Source organism: Mercenaria mercenaria, chromosome 17 (genome assembly GCF_021730395.1).
Source record: "Mercenaria mercenaria strain notata chromosome 17, MADL_Memer_1, whole genome shotgun sequence".
Classification (NCBI taxonomy): Eukaryota; Metazoa; Mollusca; class Bivalvia; order Venerida; family Veneridae; genus Mercenaria; species Mercenaria mercenaria.
Genome location: NC_069377.1, coordinates 47,831,763 through 47,851,917, shown reverse-complemented (window position 1 = coordinate 47,851,917; position 20,155 = coordinate 47,831,763). Strand labels below are relative to the sequence as shown.

Below are 20,155 nucleotides of genomic sequence, written 5' to 3'. Positions count from 1 at the left end.
GCCTCACTGGAATATCACGCCGTAGACACGTGACATGATACCCCACCCAGTCACATTATACTGACATCGGGCTGACCAGTCCAACTACTATCCTCTTAGCGAGGAAGCTACTAGTTACATTTTTTTACGTCTTTGGTATGACGCGGACAGGGATCGAACCCACGACGTCCCGCACTAGAAGCGGGTGCTCTACTACTAGGCTGCCGAGGCGGAGTTGTTCGACAGACAAGTTTTAAATTTAGTACGTCAAAAATGAACGTTGAAAATAATTTTGCATTATTTCCCTTCGACGTCATGCGCTTAATTCTTTTGATGATACTGAAATGTTGTTAAAGCTTAAAATAGTAGTGGATTGTTAAGTAGCACCTATTTTAGACGCATTTTGTAGAATGTCAGTTACGAAAATGTACGCTTAGTAAATATAACTCTCTCGTTATGTGAGACGATAATGTTTACTTATTCATGTGTGGAGTAGTGGTTAAAAATATCTGATAACTATTCAAGGTTAAAAGGTAGGACAAAATACCGTTTGATATACATTCAAGAATTTGAACGATTACGACTATTAAAGGGATAAATCATAATTAAATCAAAGAGAAAGGATGTCTAAACTTACTGTAGAATTTCCTAATGGAGAGAAGGATGAATTTGTCCATGCGTATGGCTTGACATTTGCGTAAGTAAAGAGTTACACTTCATTCTTATTCTCATAGTACGTAACATGATCCTTGACATTATATACTGTATTGTCTTTTACATTATTTTTCAAATTTAATGTCTTTTTTTCAGTTCCAAAGTTTTAGATCGACTGTCTACCAGAGACCTGAAATCACACATCGATAATATTCGAAACCTGGAGATACGAGATGATGACGTATATCTTGCCACCTATCCAAAATGTGGTAATGTACTAATCCCCAATGATAACGCGATTCCCGCCGAAACGCGAGGACGAGTCTATTTCATAACTGACGAAATAATAATTCATAATGGTTACCCATTTACTTGACAATTAAATATTGGTATTTCTTTTATTTTAAATAGGAATTATGTATATGGCAAATAGCTCAGTTGGGTAAACTGCAGACAACATTTGGATATAAGTCGTTTTGTGGGTTCGAATCTTCATAAGAGTTTTTTTTTTTCAGATTTGTTTTTTTTCTATTCATTTTCATTTTTATTTTATTACTTTTGTTTGTTTCTTTCTTTCTTTGATGGTTTGAATTTGTATATATGTATTTATATAACACAATAGCATGTTCATTATTTGCATGACTTGAGTGCATGCATTTAATCTATCATCTTTGATATATAATAAACTATTCTGATCTGCCATATCGGCTTTAGATACCTCTCTGTCGTATTGTCACAGAGCTCATGAAGGAAACCTAATTTTTATGCAAAAGTGAAATAAAAATTAATTCTCAATACTGAGTTTCGAACCCACACGGCAAAAGATCTGTTGACCATGGACATCATGCTTTACCACTGAGCTAATTTGTAATTTGAACAAAATCCGGAAATATTTAGATTGTAACATGTTAGAAAAATGCTGAATTCCCTATGTTCCATTTTAATCTATTTATAGTCATGTTTGTAAATATCAAGTTATCGTTGGGGCATAGTACTCTTTTACCCTTATGTTTACTTTTATATCACACTTGATTATAACGTATTTGTAATCACCCAGTGTCAGTTGTACGTTGCCTGTCGTCTGTCTGTTGTTGCGCTAGTCAAAATAATTCGACGTTCAGATTGTTTTATATTTGTGACGGGGCAATCTAAATATCAAAACTTCGAAGGACCAAAACAATGGAGGATAAACATGTAAAGTTATTGGTTTTATCGCTTGTAGGCACGGTAAACGTTAATCGTGTACGGTACATATGTAGGTTAAATCAACAAAAGTTTGCATGAGCTCCTATAACGCTCTTTACCATTTCTGTCTTAATAGCCCTTAACCCCTCCCCATAAAAATCCTCAGAAGACTAAGAAATTCCTTTCCGAGATACTTACGCAAGAATAAGTCTGAAAAGTCATAAAACATGGACTATAATTAGCATGTTATTTGGGTTGATTTTGTCACAAAACCTGTCCTTTTTCAATACCAAATAAAGTACCTCAGAACGCCCAGAATGCACCAGATGAATGCATTGTTTTCAAAATTTTCCGGGGGTTGGTGGGCGCATGTCCCCGGACCCCTCTACTTGCTCTACTACAAATATATTGCGTCCCCTCCTAACACCAAAACCTGTATCCACCCTTGGGATCGCGACAAATTTGTTCGACTAGTTGTTGCCAGTCAAACAAATGCTTTAACCTGTATATTCTTAACCAAATGACAGAACATGTCTAAACTGGGTGGGAAGGCTTACGGTTTATAAAACAACTGCTTTTTTCTAAACTAAATGCATTCTTCAAGTAAAGGAAAACGTTCATAGATATAAATCTACGAAATTTAAAGACTGGTTATCAAGTTAAAGTTTAGAATGCTGTCCTATTATGATAAATATATAAACAAAAATATTTAGCCCCAAAAGTGTCCAAAGCTGCCACCATTCAGATTGTTTTGTCCTCAAATATTAACTGGGTATATAGTTAAGATTCGCGTTTTCAAATGACTAATAGATCAAATTATAGGAACACCATTAAAATGGTATTTTGTTCCAAGAAATTTTAAAGGTTATGAAACCTTAAATGAAAATTATTTAGCATGGGAAGTTTTGCAGCAGAGGTTTTATTTGGGACCTTACCTTCCCCATCTGTGTTTTCCTTTTCAGTTTCTTCAATCTGGCTGGGACCCTGACCCTAAGGTAATTACAAAAATTAACTTAGTCTTGCGTCGTCTACAAGTAACATATGGCCATAAAGTGGCAGTAAACAGGGGCACACATTATTGTTTGGTGTTACTCAAAGAAAAAAAGTACTTGCATACGTATCGGTGTTCTGCAACGAGCATGTCAAGAACCAATCTGGGGGTTTATAAACAAAGATATACGACTTCGCACAAGGTTCCCTTTTTTTCTAAATCCGTCAGTTCAACTTTCTTGTAGCTATCATATACTCTGTTAGTTAGACTAAAGTGCCTCCAGTCATAACCCTTTACAAAAAGTTAAGGGAATAAAAATTAGAAATAGAAATATTGAAAAGTACCACCCTAGATAAACATGATAACATCAGTTTCAAGGTTTTAGATCCGTTATACAGTTGGTAAAAACAGGTTAAAATGTATTCTAGAAACTTTCCATGATCTTTTCGTAACGATTAAAACAGATGATAATGTTTACGAAATATCAAAAATATAATTCTTAAAAAAATCAATACTTTTCAGTTGAAGTTTATGCAATCATATAAATCAATTAATTTGTGTGATCACTAATGATACATTTTAGATACATGTTTTACATGAATATTGTATACAGACACGATTGTCAACGAAATAAATACAAGGGTCCTCCTTGGCCAACTGGCGAAGGTCGCTGACGTCGAATACTTGGTCGTCATCGCTGTGCTTAGGGTGTAGAATTATTTGATAATAGGAAGCCGTCCAGCTGACTTACGGAAGGCCCGTTCGTCTACTTAACCAGGTGTCCGCCTGTGACTGAAATAAAGCGCAATGGGGCATTTGGCATTCCACTACAATAAAAAGCTTAAACGTTGCCATATAATATACTGTTGTGTCGGTATGACGTTAGCCCTACAAAACACCTCAAGAAATACTGTCTCGAAATGTGTTTACGCGTGTGTTTCACTCTTCATTTGCAAGTTCAATCAAATCAAAGTACTTTCTAACTTCGGCGACGTTAATCTGGCGTCATGCCTTTCGCAATATGTATTATATTTTTTATTTATTTTTGAACAGTCTCAAAGTGCTGTGTCACGTTTTAATCATTCCTTCACAATCAAGGTGATAAATTTATGCGTTACTCATTTGGATTTGTTTCAGGTACACATTGGGTTTGGGAAATTTTGGTCATGTTGAGAAGAGGAAATGCGGAATACGAAACAAAAACAAAAGAGGCAGCTTTCTTGGACTTACAGTCACCGGAAGTAGTAAGGGACATTCCATCCCCGAGAGTCTTGAATTGTCACTACCCTTGCAAACTTACGCCTAAAGAAATTTTTCAGAAAGGAATAAAGATTGTACATGTGATGAGAAATCCAAAGGATGTTTTCGTTTCATTTTATCATCACGTTAAATCCATGCATTTGGTTCCACTCACTAATAGTTTTCAAGAGTTCCTGCCCCTGCTTCTGGGAGACTACGGCATTTGTAAGTATGACATTATGTACAAAATTTGTGATGCTGGTGATTCTTTAAATATTGTATTGTTGGTGAGGTCCATGAGATCAGTGCTGCCAGTTTTTTGGATTTGTATGACCTCCCACACATTTATGTGGGGTCATATAGCGTTGCTGCTGCCGTCCATCCCTCCGTCCGTCCGTATATCCGCAGATCTTGTTTGTCCAACGCCTCCCACACTATAAGCCTGATTTGCTTCAAACTTTCACAGATGAACAAGCTTAATGTGCAGACGACCATAAAAAGTTTTTTCTGTGACTATTTTTACCGCAGTTATGGTCCTTTGAAAGTTTTCCTATATGGCATATAGATAATAATCTTGTGTGTCCAACTCCTCCCACACTATTTGCCTGATTTGCTTCAAACTTTAAAAGATGTTCAAGCTTGATGTGCAGATGGCCATAAAAGAATGATTTCTTTCTGTCTATATTTTACTGCAGTTATGGCTCTTTGATAATTGTTTTATAGAGGACAGCACTGTATGTTTGTTTTTTGTTTGTGTTGGGTTTAACACCGTTTTTCAACAGTATTTCAGTCATGTAACGGCTGGCTATTAACCTAACCAGTGTTCCTGGATTCTGTACCAGTACGAACCTGTTCTCCGCAAGTAATTGCCAACTTCCCCACATGAATCAGTGGAGGACGAATGATTTCAGACACAATGTCGTTTATCAAATCGTCTCGGAGAACATACGGCCCGCCCGAGGATCGAACTCACGACCCCGTGATCCGTAGACCAACGCTCTACCTACTGAGCTAAGGGGGCGGGTGTGAGAGCCTACGTGTCCTATGGACACTCTTCTAGTTTTAATGACAGATACATGAGAGAAACTTCTATAAACTTGAGGTATTGCAAAAAAACTACCAAATAAATAAAATCATGTTATTAAGATATAATGAGTACAGTTCTGTAATTACTTTTATGGTTCATAACTGACACTCACAGCCAAAAACCGACCATAACATAATATCCTTTTTTATGTAATTTCATTTTATATTTTAATCTTGCGTCTTCTGACACTTCAGATCCGTATTGTCCGTGGTTTCAATATATGAAAGATTGGGAAAGGTTTTCAAAACAACATCCTGAACAGATACTGAATCTTTTCTTCGAAGACCTAAAAGAGGTATTATTATTACTTGGTTTCCTATGAAAATGGCAATATTTAGCTAGACTATTCAAAGAAAAAGTAGAACTATTTAGGTTCGTTCAGTTTTTTTATGCAAATTTGTATCTCAGTAGCCACATTGGAGAATAGATTGTAACTTCGTACATTCCTTCACCGGCTTGTAGATTAGGGCTGTCCGGGCGGATGGATGGGATAATGAGTCTTATGTTAACCTTTTTGTGCATTCATTTTTCTCAACAACTACTCATCTAAACTTTCAAGAAGCTTAGTCAGAATGATTCCCTATTACCCTAGTTGGTCCAATGGGATCACAGGGTCAAAGGTCAAGGTCACAGGGACCTGAACATTGAAAAAGGTTTCCGCTCAATATCTGGATAAGTATTTCACCTAGGACCTTGAAACTTCAGAGGTATGTTGCTTTTGATGTGTTTATGACTCCTTTCGATTTCGGGATCACTAGGTCAAAGATCAAGGTCACATGGATCTAAACATTGAAAATTGTTTTCGCCCAACATCTGGACAAGTATTTTACCAAGGATCCTGAAAAACATCATAGGTATGTTGGTCTTTATGTGTACATGATCCCTATTGATTTCGGGGTCAAAAGTCAAGGTCACAGGGATATAAACATTGAAAATGGTGTTTTTCTTACTTTTATTATTTTACACCTACCTATTTCTTTAATTTCATTTTCTACCTGTCCATTTCTCTTTTCCTTCAATAGTGCTTATTAATTTGGGAGTTATTTGTTGCATGCCTTTATTAGAACTTTAACTCGTTATCACTTAATTCGGAAAACCCGACCAAAACGCCGTCAGGCGTTAGCTGCTTGTTTGTATGTATGCTGGTAACCAAATGGGGAAATGGACTGAACCATCATACACTTATTCACATTGATGATCATACATGCAATGTTCACGTTTTGTAACCCTTTTCTGTACTTTTTACGAAGTTACGTAAGTAATTTTATTTAAGTTTTTTTAATGTAGACTAGCTTGTGAAACTTGATCGAAATTTAATTCAGTGCGCAGGTTCAGTTAATCGTTTTAGCATTTTACAAATTGACGACGATTTTTCGACTTTGCAATTTTTGGTATGTATACTAGTATCTCAGTATCAGCTTGTGGGAATGGATTGAAATTTTCATCACCATTATTCACGTAATTTAGGTTCATATCTTTGACACCAGTATGTCATAAAAGCCAAATTATTTTGTACTCGCTATTACTTGCTTTAAGATTACCCGTCTGTCATTTATAGAAAGACTTAACATATTTCAACACGATTTATATATCTGGATGATTATTTAGAAAAACAACATGTTTGCCATTCTGATGTTATTTATAAACTCCTTTTATGAAAATATTTTCTGTCCAGCAAGCTTCCCATCTGAATAAATAAATGTTGTCTTTTAAGTAACAGAACTTTATGTATATTCGTTTTTAGTGTGAGTGATGTATTATTGTATTTTATAACAAATAGGATCCTGTCAGAGAAATTAAGAAAATCAACAGTTTTCTTGAGACAGGAAGAAGTGATGATTTAATCAAAAGGATTGCTGAAGCTTGTGACTTTAAGAACTTAAAGAAAGCTGATGCAGAGATCAAGGTTGCTGAAAAAATCGTGGACGAGAATAAGAGGTCAAATATGTACAGGAAAGGTATGAAACCTAAATTTTCATGATGTTTATTGAAAGAGAATGTTTTTGTGTTTTTTTCTTCTTCAGCAGTCTAGTCATATAAAGGCGATCTTTTAACTTAGCTAGTGTCCTGGTTTCCTTACCAGTATTATCTTTTTTTCCTCTCCAGGTAACTGCTTTATTCTCGACACAGATGATTCAAAGGTTTAATACCTTTGACATTGGCATTAGACAATCGTAACAAAAAGATACACCTTATCGGTGTTTCTATTCCCGACCACTTGTTTGGTATTGAAGTCAATGTTTCATGGAGAAATGCCTCGATCAACTGAAAAGTAAATTATAAAAAATGTGTGTCATTAGACGCTTTCAAATGATTAACGGATTTCCTCTTATGTTACTGGCCCCCACTTGATATTGCACAAAGTCAGTTATTAAGTTTATAATAAACTCTGCGTTAATTAAGAAATACGTTACCTTTCACCTTAATTATTAACTTAAAACTTGAAGAACGTTTACCGTTTTTCTCCCAGAGAAATAAAAATTGGAGGAACTGGACAAATCTTATTTGGGAATGAGTAGTTTGCGAATCTTTACCAATTTTTCAGGAGACTGAAAAATCTTAATTTTGAGCGTGTACATTATACTTCAAAAAGTCTTACCCCTTTTCAGGAGAAATTGGAGACTTAACCTTGATTGTGAACGAGAAGCCTAAAAATTCTTACCCATTTTCAGGAGAATAAGGTCTTAAAAAACTTAATTGTTTGTTTTCAGGAGAAGTTGGAGACTGGAAGAATCACTTCACAGTTTCCCAGAATGAAAGGATGGACAAATGGCTTGAAGAAAATTTCATAGATACGGATCTTAAGTTTAGATATACATTGTGAAAACTGAAACACTTATTGTTAATTTACAATCAAAGTGCAGAATGTATGTGAACATTTCTAAAGATTGTGTACTTAAAACTAACTGCTTTGTTTGATTTGGGCTAAGCGCCGTCTTTCAACAGTATTGTTCCTGAATTCTGTACCATTACTAAACTGTTCTTTTCAACTAACTTCCAACTTTTCAAAAATATATAGAGACAGAGGATCGAAGATTTCCGACATGAACGTCACAGAGAACATACGCTTTGCCCCGGGATCAAACTCGTGACTCAAAGATCGTTAGATCTGCGCTTTTCATATCTAACTATGTTGGCGGACAAAACTCACTATAAATTACAAAGAAAGATATGAAAATCTATTTTAAAAACTTGCAAAAATGAAATATTCACATGCTATACCACACTTTTGTAATTTCTGATAGCATATACAAACATATAAACTTATTCAGACAATTTGTTCTTTACTTTGTTTTACAGCAAGATACCTTGCGATGTTCAGTCCCGGATCCAGAAATATTTGACTGAGGCGGGGGAGGGGGAACAAAAGCGCCATCGGCGAGAAGGAGTAGGTATGGGAGGGGGTCCTCTGTCCGTGTTGGTGGGGGATTGAGTGGAGTTTCACCCCTGAAAGTTTTGATATACAGATATGAAATGGTGGTCTCTGTGCATATTTTGGGTTTTAAACTTCGAGGTACTGGAGGGGTATCCCAGTCATTTAAGAGCGTTGGGGTCAGGGGGCTCTCCCCTTGACTATTTGAAATACAGGTATGAAATTTTGGGTTCTGGTGCATTTTTTTATTCGCTATCGAAGGTTGCATCTACTCACCTTGGGTAGCGTCAGGGCGTCGCGCCAACTTGGTTCAAGTTTTTGTGGCTTTGAGCATCGTCTAATTTAAAATATATTCTTTACAAACAGTTGATGCACTTTTGTCTAGGTCATTACCTCCCTTGGGCAGCCCCCTACGCTCTGCACATGGTATTTTGAGCTTATTTTCCCCCTTTGACATGAAAGTTTTGAGCTGAATGAAACAGTATATTTACTATCTGCAAAATAATTTTAGAGATATGTAATGAACACACGCCAATGTCTGGGTACTAAAATATTGTAGCACCAAGTAATAACTCCTGCCCATTTGGCCTGAATACAGGTACCCACTAATTATCGGACTCTGAACAATTCTGGTAATACGTTGTGCTTCAATCCATATAGCTGATACTTAACAAACAGAGCAAAAGATTTAAAACTTATTTTTCTCTTGTCTAACAATATACCTACGCTACGGGGTCTAGCCATAATTATGACATGATTTTGAGCAAATGCCCCTATTTGACTTTGAAGTTGATGTTAAGTTCGTTACTGCATTTACTACTCAAAAACTAATTCAAAGATTAATAGGTAATAGCTTCACGAGCGTCCTGGGAGGTTAACTGAAATCAAATAACAATGATTACAGGCAGTGCTCCTAATATATTGTGGCCAAATTAGTGTTATGACTTAAAAAATTCTGGTTAAAGTTTTAAATGTGAATACAAAGAATTTTCTACACTAAAAGCTTATAATAAAAATCGTTGATATTTTTATTTTTAATTTAAATTTGTCGCCTCATATGTAAGGGCCATAAAATTTGACATTATCTTGCCAAGTATACCGCCTTTTGATTAGAAAAGCGACTTGTAAATTTATCATTCAAAGTACATACAAGCATACTAAAAACATAAAGTGAAACTTATCTTGTTTCAGGTCAATTTTACTTATGCGGTCATTTCCATACATATAACTTTGTTGCAATAATTATATTTTGAACTTAGAAAATTCTGAAAGTTAATCCCGAATGCAAGAACACATCAACAAACAATTACAAGTTTATTCTTAGAATCATTGACACATATAATCGGTAAAACAGTTGAAAAGCAAAGTACGCAAACTCTGAACTATGTATTTTTGACAGCAAAGCATATTCGCCCTTTGGATTAGAAGGTCGAGCCTCATGGAGCTTTGTCGCGTGAGTACATACACGATTCCAAAAGGCGTATCGTGAGCAACTTAGTTAGTTATATTAAGGTCCACTTACCAACCTCCCTGGCAGTTATATAACTTTACCACTTAAGTGTTTGAGCCAAATTATGCCCCCTATGGTGACTTAATAAACAAGAGCTTTAAAGTTAACATGCAAAGATTTTATCGACCAAATTGAAAATGCAGTATTAATGAAACTGACATGGTTTCTCGGGTTTATAAACTAGTGATAACAATCAAGTCCCAAACTGTATGTATTTTGTAATTTATGTCCCCTTTCGAACTTAAAACTCTTTTGATATTTAACATTTTGGGTAATAATTTCCTGCTTCTGTGACAATATTTCGAATAGTCGAGCTTGGCTGTCTTACGGACAGCTCTTGTTTTTTTGCTAGCAAGGGTGCATCACCCTAATCTTTGGGAAGTCAGGGGCTCTCCCCTGAACATTTTTCAATTTTAGGTATGAAATGGAGGCCTCTTGTGCATTCTTGGGTCTAAATTTTGAGAAAATATTATTCCTTTACCAAAAACAGTTGACTGCAACTTTGATGAGTATAGGTCACTTACCAGTCGACTTGGGGACACGGCCCCCTCGGCCCTGCCCTGGATCTTGGTCTGTATTTTCCACATGCAGGCTATTGCATGAAGTCTTTGAAAGCCTGAATGAAAAACAGTATATCTTACTACTGGTAGTAAATATAATTTTCAAGGAGAATGTAATGAACACACGCCAAATGTCTGGTGTACTCACATATATATGTAGCGCCAACGTAATACCCTCCCTACGCCCATGGATCAGTCTGTAATACAGGTACACGCATCAGTAAAGTTTTCAATCGGACATCTGAAGGGCAGATTGACAGTGTCAGATACGCTGGAAAATGACTTCAGATTCCAATGATAGTACCTGATGACTTCAACAAACTGAGACGCAAAAAAGCAATAAATTCACGAATTTCTCTGATGTCTACAAGTATATATGGGCTACGGGAGACCGTCCCTTAGGAATAATTTTAATAACAGATTTTTCAAAGAGCAAATGCCTGAACAAATTTACCGTACTTCTGACAGTGACTGTAGATATCGTTATGCATTTAACACAAAACAACACAGAATTTCTCAAAGACTTACATAGGTATATAGCGTCAACGAGACAGTCCCGACGTGAGGTTAATCTGAAATCAAATAACAGAATGATTGACAGGCAGTGCTCTCCGTTAATATATTACGTGGTAGATTAGTGTAATACTTAAAAGCACAGGTGCTTATGGTAAGATTTTAAATGTGACATCACAATGATTTTCTACAGCTAAAAAGCTGTTATCAACAAAAATATCGGGTAATGATATAGGTTTGTAATTATTTAATATTTAAATTTGTCAAGGGATCCGATAATTTAAAGGGAAAAATTTTAATCATTCTTTCTTGTCCATAGGTAAGTACACGAATCTGTTATTGATATATTTGTCAAAAAAGCGGAAACTAATGTAAATCTTATCATTCAAAAATGTAAAACCAAATGGCATCATTAAAAAATCAAACGGAAATAACCACTTGTTAGGTAGCAGGGTGGCAGTTTTGAATTATGGCCCGGTCGATTTTTCATACATTTAGTATAGCTTTGTTCAAAGAGTATTAATATTTATGTTTTAATCGTTGAAAAATAAATCTGAAAAGTAGATCCCTCGGAAGCACCGAGAACAAGGCAAACAGTGAAAATTAAAAGTTTATTCTTAAAGAAGTCAATGTGAACATGCATATAAATGTAAATAGCAGATGCGAATATAAATTTTGTGAGAGGCAGATTTGAACGTATCAGGTGTTTTCTACAGCAAAACGGACACCGTGGCCCAGTGGTCAAGGCGCCTCTGGATCGGGAGTTCGAAGGTTCGAGCCTCATGGGGAGCGTTCGTCCGGGTGATGTTTGGCATTGGACTCGATCCGAAAAGGCCGGTTCGTGAGCCACGAGTTAGTTAAATTAATGGTTACCGACTTCTATCCCCCTGGCGCCTGGCATGGTGGTAGGAGTTGGGAGGTAATTGGTACGCACAATAAAGGTGTCTCATAAGCCAAATTGGCTGGCCCTTCCTATAGGGGTGACACTGTAATAAACAAGAGCTTTATAACTGTAAATAGCAGATGCAAATATGAATTTTGTGAGAGACAAATTTGAACGAATCAGTTGTTTTCTACAGCAAAACGGACAGAGGTTTTGACCTGCTTTTTTCTCCTGAAACTTGGTGATTAACAGACACTGTGCTTAGCAAGCTTTGCACCCCAAGGATTGATTTTTATGAAAACGTACGTGGTATCATTGTATGAAAGTACACAAACGAGTGTATGGCATCTGTTGGATGGAAGGAAAAACTGCTCAGATTTTTTTTTCATTTTAAGAGGGGTTTAGGGTAGGCTGTACTGTCTACTTATAAAGGTGACCACATGGGTCAAAAATAATGCTAACTTGCTTAAAATCTAGCAAATAATTAACCGCTCCCCTGCCATCTTAGAATCAATCCCGTATTGGTCCTTATTTATCTCATGCTGGCTCAGTTAAGTTTGGTGTTGATTAAATCCGTTTCATTTAACCTGTCTTATTTACATAATATCGTGACAAATATTTCATTGTCGAATCATAACATATCGTATTTTCGCTTTACGGTCTTAACACGAGTTTAATCACACAACGTTTCAGATGGTACATTGCTTGCTAAAAAATAGAACAGTCTTAATTATGTACCTGTTATAACTGATAAAGTAGGCCAGTTGGAATGATAAAATTTGTGATGTTCCACATAACGGGAGTTTCTCATTTCAACTGTTTCAAGTGCCCACATCCCATTTATTATCGATGAGGGACATTAATATTGCCTTCTGGTTATATAAGGCACGTCAGAAGAAAAACTGCTTATGTTATATGTTTTATAAAAAAGCCGATTAAGTTGTAAATTTTACACTAACTTTATAAGTTTCTGATATTCGACTGTTTGTTTGTTTGTGTTCGGGTTAACGTGTTTTTCAACAATTTTCTAGTCATATAAACGACGGTGTCTACTTGTAGCAGTGAGTACAATGCCCAACTTTATAGTGCTGCCTCACTGGAATATCACGCATGATACCCCACCCAGTCACTTTATCACACTGGCCATAGCTTTCGCAGAAGCGGTGGTTCCAACGCCGCGGCGGTGGAGGATTCGTCGCAGAAGCGGTGGAGAAATATGGCCGACTGACTATATTTACGCTCTCATCGGTACTTTTTCTAACGAGTGTTTCACGTTTGATTGAAAACAACCAGTGAGACAGGAGCCAAAATGTGTACTCTTCCAGCCACAAACACTTGTTCAGTGCAGTTCTTTGTCATTAATGTAAACACGTCTGTACAGTTTGACGAGGGACTGCCGTTTTGGTAGAATTTCTATCAGAAATGGTAAAATCTTACACAAAACGACCCTGGGCACGTTTGCATCAAAATGTAAGTCTGACACTGTCAAGCAAAAACTGTTTCTCCGTAATCGTTGATTTTTCATTGCAAGCATACAAACTGATCGACCAAAAATGATTCCAACGCAGTGTGCGGTGGGTACGCAACGCATTACGGTGGATATTGTTTTTTTTATGTTCACTGTTGACTTTAAATTGGAGTAAACAGCATTATTCCAGAATTTTGATTTGGTAGGGCCATGAAATCACTTTGACATTAGATAGCAATAGAGACTGAAATTTTAGAATAAATATGATATTGATTTGCACATCCGTAAATACAAAATATCAAGTGACAATATTGATTGCCTTATTAAATGCTAACCACATGCGACTTCTGCATCGTATGATAAACCAATTTGACTAAAGTACAATACAATTACTAATACGTAGCATACCATAACAAAATGCCATTGAGCAGCTGTGTTATAGGAGTTAAGACTTTTTACAAGTACGCTAATTGTTCCTTCTCATGAGAAGGAACACTTATTATGAACATGTCACACTTGGCTGAGCAGGTAATGAATACAAGGGTATCATCAAAGGCATCCGAATTCCAGTAGGCGCCGCCATTTTGTACTCATGTATATTCATTAGAAATAGCCTCTTCGCCAATGTGTTTTTACGCGTCTTTAAGTCAACCTTTAGTGAAATACAACTACATAATAAACAGCCCTCCAAAAACAACCATTTAGTTTCAACTATTTAACTCCTAAATCTTACATATCATATTGTAGAATCGAGATTAACTAAATGAATATTCATCATCTAAAAATAGATTCCCGCCCAAAAATATCGTCTACTCTTATTTTTCTCGGTTGCATTCTTTGCTGCTTCCAGAGGTTCTTTTTACGATTTTATTTCATATCAACTTTATTACTTTGACATTTTAAGTATAACCATCAAAACATACTGTACTAATAAAGTTATTCGAGATTTTTTACTTGTCTGTGAATGCTATTGCACGATACGTACCATTAACGGATAACAACATTTCAATTACTTCACTTGTTTTTATCTAGAACTGTATAATGCATTTCTTCACTTTACTGAGCTATAAATATTTCGAACTTTGTAATTTCATGCCTTTTGATTAATTGTTTTCTAATTTTTAACTTGTGAACTTTTTTACGCACTTTTTTTAAATCCATCAGTTTGTTGGTGCCGACTTATATAAAAGCCCCTTTTCTGCTGGTTAAGTGGTTCTGGAGCTGTATCCATTCATGCAATGCAATTACTGGCATATGGCAGATCATTTCCTCCATTGTATAACTAATAAAAACAGGGAAACATACGACTTAATTCTGATCTGTGCCACTAGCACAGCTGTCGACATTGATTCCCGAAATTTTGACAGAGATATGGTATTAATTATTGTCCGGTAGGATCGCTTATCAAAAGGTGTTGTTTTTTTAAGTTAAATAAATGTTTGTGTGAAATAACTTTAAGTATTCTTATAATGAATAGATAAGAATGCACGTAAATTAGCAAAACACATAGTTCATAATTATTTTATTAAAGATCCCTTAAAAAGAATATTTAATATGCGCTAGAAGGAACCTTTTGGTAAGATAAATCTTCCTCTTCCTCAACAATATCCTTTTATTTTCAGATGTTTACCACAGAATCTCAAAGTGTCGAGGGAAAGGTTGTTTTTTTTTTTCGTAGTGACAAGATGAGATTATTTGATTGCCCTTCGTCCGTCGTCCGTCCACAATTTCTTGTGAACACGATGGAGACCTCATTTTTCAACTGATTTCAATCCCTGAAGGAGCCAAAATGTTAACCTTATGAACATGATTGCAGTGACGTTTTACTTTCGACTTTCACCACCATTACACACAAATTAAGTCACAATACGATCTCGGTTTCTATTGAAAACCAGCTAGATTCCATCATATGGTCAAGAGATATTACCCCTGAAAGGGGCAAATTTTCTATTCTGGCCCTCTCAGCCATATAAGGTTTCATTTATGCTTGGATTTGATACAAACTTGCATATGTGTGCCCAATCACATGATCGCGCTACGTCATTTTGAGCTCGAAAGTTAAAGTGGAAACGTAAACAGAAATTATAAATTAGGGCGTAAGTTTTTTTTATTCAATATATTGTGTTAATGTCGTGTACATCATTCGAAACCTTTTTGAAAGTGCTACCCCCGGTATTACAATTTTCCCGCCAAAGCCTTCTTGTTTTAACGCTATTCCTGTTCAACTACTTTCGACAGTATGCGCTCAATGTGCAAATCAATTGAACAGGAATAGCATTAAAATGAAAAGCTTTTGGTGGGGAAATTGTAGTACCGGGGATAGCATTTTCAAATAGGTTACGAATCATATGCATGATATAAACACAATATATAGATTAAAAAACTTAGCCCTGATTTTAAATTTTTGTTTACCCCCAAACAAAAAAAAAGACTGGAATGAATCGGTGTAATAAATGGTAAACAAATCGGGTGATTTGTTCACGATTTGACCACGATTCAAATGGTATGCAAATGAGCTAATGAATCGGTAATAAATCGTAAACAAATCGTTTTATAAATCGGTAACAAATCAGGACTTAAAACTGTTTAGCTCAGTAATGAATCGGTAACAAATCGGGTATGCTGAAGTTGAAATGAAAGTAATTTGGAAATCAGTGGCACTAATAAATCGGTAATAAATCGTGCTAATGAATCGGTAACGAATCGTACTAATAACTTAGCATTATTTTTAAGGGACGAAAGCATGGGTACAAAAGTTTGAGGACGAATTGTAATTCTCTAGAAAGGGTAGCATTAACTATAAAAATGGCAAATTAAATGTTCTAGTAAGGAAAGAACAACATGAAATATATAGATTCTATTTACAGTATAGCAATTGCAAAATTCAAAAATATGATACATATTACAACATATGCATCAGATCTAATTTATAAAATTTCTTTAAAGTTGTCATGAAAACATATGACAATCTTGTAATTATTTCCTAAAAACTTAACAGCTTTAAATATAGTGTAAAGAGTTAATGTATGCACTTAAACATGTCCTTTTACAACTATATTAGACAATCAAACATTTACACTTACTCCATAACAGTTAAAATTCCAGTATTTTAGAGGATGCATGTGGTGTCTCTGTGTATTTCAGTTATCCCGCCAAAATGCATTAAAGACAATATACTCATGTTTCCCGCCCAAAAAGTCACAACTTTACTTTTTAATGAATCGATAATAAATGGTACTGCACAAAATATCTGTTTCTAATGAATGGTAAACAAATCAGTTATTTGCAATGAATTGGGGAGGGACTTTCTCTGCAAAACCCGATTTGCTTCCGATTCATTAAATGAATCGTAAACAAATGGTGTTAATAAATCGGCAAATCCCGATTTGTTCACCATTTATTCACATTTTGATACCATTTGTTACTTGATTTTTTTGTTTGGGGGCCTTTCTACTTTCACTTTCGAGCTCAAAATGACGTAGTGTGATCACGTGATTAGGCACACTGTGCACGGAATTTCTATCTTAAGAATCTCTAGGTCAAGTTCGAAACTTTGTTATGTGGGGTCAAAAACTAGGTCACCAGGTCAAATCAAAGGAAAAGCTTGTTAACACCATACGCCACAGTCATGACCTTATCTTCAGTAATGTTTATCTTGATGATTCTCAGGCTAAGTTTAACACTGAAAGATAAACGGAGAAATAGAGTACAATCAACTAACAACAGACAAGCAGAAAGAAATGTTACAATAAATGAAAGACAAAAACTTCCTTCTCCTCTGAAAACTGTCACAGCGCCAGTCAAACATATGCTTTAACTCCTTGTTCTACTGCCAAGAGGACGGCAAGTAATCAACTCATTTCAGTTATTCTTATTATAACAACTGAAGTAAAAATACAGCTGGGAACATACTTAAATATGCTAAAACATGATTAAAAACCTATAAAAATGACAAATGGTTGCAGCATGTGCAGTGTGTTGGAGAATACTCCCCCGCCCCCACCCCAATGCATACCCGACTTCGATATTATATGGCCAAAACAAAAATAAGGGACAGCAGAATATAATAGTATAATAGATAAGTTTGTCTGTTCTATGATGTAAAAGTCGCAAGTGGTAAGCATTCAATCAAACAATCGATATTGTCCGTTGATATTTTGTATATAATAAGGGAAAAGGAAAATAAAGAAAACCTTCATGCGTTGATATGACTAATCATAACTGAGGTGTATTTAGTACGAAAGAACATGGCGTTATTATTTGGCAGTTGATTTAGTAAAATAATTATGGTTTAAAATAAAGCTTTTCGTGTATGCATTCAACAGAACGGAAATGCAAATCAATAGTATATTATTACTAAACATTTTCTATTGCTGTCTGATGTCAAAGTGATTTCATGGACCTACCCCAATCAAAATCCCAGGAAAATGTTGTTTACTTAAGTTAAAAGTCCATAACGAACAGTAAAGGAACAAGATCCACCGTAATGCGTTGCAATTGTACCCACCGCACACTGCGTTGGAATCATTTTTGGTCGATTTTTTCATATGCCTTTAATGAAAATTCACCTATTGCGAAGAAAAAGTTTTTGTTTGAAAGTACCGTACTTACGATTTGCTGCAAACGTGCTCAGGGGTCGTTTTGTACAAGATTTTACCATTTTTAATGGGAATTCTACAAAAACGACAGTCCCACGTCAAACTGTACAGAAGTGTTTACACTAATGACAAAGAATTGCACTGAGCAAGTGTTTGTGGTTGGAATAGTACACATGTGGGCTCCTGTCTCACTGGTTGTTTTCAGTCAAACGTGAAAAACTCATTAGAAAACTTACCGATGACAGCAAAAATGTAGTCAGTCGGCCATATTTCTCCACCGCTTCTGCGACAAATCCTCCACCGCCGCGGCGTTGGAACCACCGCTTCTGCGAAAGCTTTGGCCAGTGTGTTTATACTGACAGCGGGCTGAGTTCTATCCTATTAGCGAGGAAGCTACTTGTTCCATTTTTTACGTCTTTGGTATGACGCGGCCAGGGCTCAAACCCATGACCTCCCGCACTAGAAGTGGGTGCCTTACTACTAGGCTACCGAGGCGGTGATCTTCAACTGACAAGTTTTAAATTTAAAAACGTCTAAAATGAACGTTGAAAATAATTATGCGTTATTTCCCTTCGATGTCATGCGTTTTTTTTTTGATGACTTTGTAGCTCAAAATTTCAAATGCTTTAAAATGTTTATTCCAAATGCACTCCTAGTTCACAAAACAATGCTTAGTTTGGTGAAAATAGTATTGGAATATTAAGTATAAACAGCTGCTTTAGACACATTTTGTAGAATTCTGTTTTAGAAAGAATTGTACGCTTGGTAAATATAACTCTCTGGTTATCTGACACGTAAATGTCTACTTTGTTCATATCTGTACATCAGTTGATAATTATGTAAGGTTAAAAGGTAGGTCAAAATACCGTTTGATATAAAATCAAGGATCCGAATGATTACGACTTTATTTAAGCCTCAAGGGATAAAGCATAATTAAGGTGTTAGATCACTAATAGAAAACCTCCTTTTTGAAGAGTATTCAATTCCTACCATAAACCTACTTTTACTGCAATTCCTAGGGTTGCGTAGGTTCAAGCCCTACTGGGACCAAATTTTTTTTCATTATTTTCCTTTTTTGTAGTAAGTTTTTACTTCTTTCAAGACTTATTATTGATTTCTTGTACAAAAATGGAAAAAGATGAATCTTATAAGCGATTTCTTGGTGTTCAAAATGGATTTACTACTTAAACAGAAGGGGTAGAGTTACACATCTTTAAAAATATTGAGTTACACGCGGTGAAAGTTCTCTATTTTGCTTTCAATCTTAGATTATATATTGTGGAGGAAATTCAGGTAGGTTTTACATCTGCTCTAATGTTATTTTTAAATGGAGTAAGCAAAATTCAAAACAGAAACACAGCATTCGACCTAATCTTTTCAGTGTTGAAGTATGAATTCTGTCTCATTAAATCCGTTTACTTGAGGCACCAAAGAAAAAATGATATTGACATTTTTATTTTGTGTTTTATAATTGTTTACCAATAGTTTGATGTTCCTTTTATTAAAATTAATAGTAAAATGAGTTCTCTGCAAACGTTTTGGATAGTGGCTATCACTTTGAAATTTGTCTCTACTTGAGCTTGAGGAGATACCATAAGTTATACAAAATATATAAAAAACGGCACGGTAAAAGTTGTTGAAAAATTGCAAAATAGCGCAAAACACGGTTACTTTTCAGAACATACCAAGCAAAGGCCATTTTGTAAACATTACTATTAGTGCTCTAATACCTTAAATCAAAGAGAAAGGATGTCTAAACTTACTGTAGAATTTCCTAATGGAGAGAAGGGTGAATTTGTCCATGCATATGGCTTGACATTTAAGTAAGTAAAGCGTTATACTTTATTCTTGTTCTCATTGTAAGATACACATGAGAGGATCGTTTTAACATTTACATGTGTTAGGGAACTACGTGTTCAGTGACAATATATCATAAGGTCTTTTACATTATTTATTTTTAAAATTTAGTGTGATTTATTGATTTTGATATTCAAAATTAATAAATTGATTTTTTTTTTATAATTTGTCATGACTCTTTTTCTTTTTCAGTTCCAAAATGTTAGATCGACTGTCTACCAGAGACCTGAAATCACACATCGATAATATTCGGACCCT

The 20,155-nt window shown here is 35.5% G+C and overlaps 2 protein-coding genes across 3 annotated transcripts; one reads left to right on the top strand and one right to left on the bottom strand.

The window, feature by feature from the left end:
• The first annotated feature begins 456 nt into the window (after positions 1–456).
• LOC123536437 (sulfotransferase 1B1-like) lies at positions 457–8,409 on the top strand. The gene is made up of 6 exons (XM_045319630.2): positions 457–676; positions 790–902; positions 3,947–4,273; positions 5,330–5,430; positions 6,916–7,093; positions 7,847–8,409. Exons 1-6 carry the CDS (start codon positions 603–605, stop codon positions 7,957–7,959), a joined length of 906 nt encoding a protein of 301 aa, XP_045175565.1. The 5' UTR covers positions 457–602; the 3' UTR covers positions 7,960–8,409.
• LOC123536439 (uncharacterized) lies at positions 3,110–13,175 on the bottom strand. Of its 2 annotated transcripts, none has more exons than XR_006683322.2 (5): positions 12,934–13,175; positions 11,107–11,150; positions 10,543–10,634; positions 7,216–7,400; positions 3,110–3,601 (listed from the first exon to the last, which is right to left on the bottom strand). XR_006683322.2 is itself a non-coding variant. In XM_053528091.1 (5 exons), the coding sequence occupies exons 1-4, from the start codon at positions 12,039–12,041 to the stop codon at positions 7,251–7,253; spliced, it is 363 nt and encodes a 120-aa protein (XP_053384066.1). In that variant the 5' UTR covers positions 12,042–13,175; the 3' UTR covers positions 3,110–3,601; positions 7,216–7,250. The 2 variants fall into 2 exon arrangements, 1 of the variants encoding a protein (XP_053384066.1); XM_053528091.1 differs by having other exon boundaries at positions 11,965–13,175.
• Between the last annotated feature and the right edge of the window lie 6,980 nt (positions 13,176–20,155).

What these genes read in the sequence shown, in the direction of transcription:
- LOC123536437 (XM_045319630.2), top strand. Translation starts at nt 603, where the DNA reads ATGTCTAAACTTACTGTAGAATTTCCTAATGGAGAGAAGGATGAATTT. An exon ending in TCTTCGAAGACCTAAAAGAG is followed by an intron (nt 5,431 to 6,915) that starts GTATTATTATTA and finishes TATAACAAATAG; the next exon opens with GATCCTGTCAGAGAAATTAA. An exon ending in GTCAAATATGTACAGGAAAG is followed by an intron (nt 7,094 to 7,846) that starts GTATGAAACCTA and finishes GTTTGTTTTCAG; the next exon opens with GAGAAGTTGGAGACTGGAAG.
- LOC123536439 (XM_053528091.1), bottom strand. Translation starts at nt 12,041, where the DNA reads ATGAGACACCTTTATTGTGCGTACCAATTACCTCCCAACTCCTACCAC. An exon ending in CGCCAGGGGGATAGAAGTCG is followed by an intron (nt 11,151 to 11,964) that starts GTAACCATTAAT and finishes ATTTGATTTCAG; the next exon opens with ATTAACCTCACGTCGGGACT. An exon ending in CCGTGTCCCCAAGTCGACTG is followed by an intron (nt 7,401 to 10,542) that starts GTAAGTGACCTA and finishes TTTACTTTTCAG; the next exon opens with TTGATCGAGGCATTTCTCCA.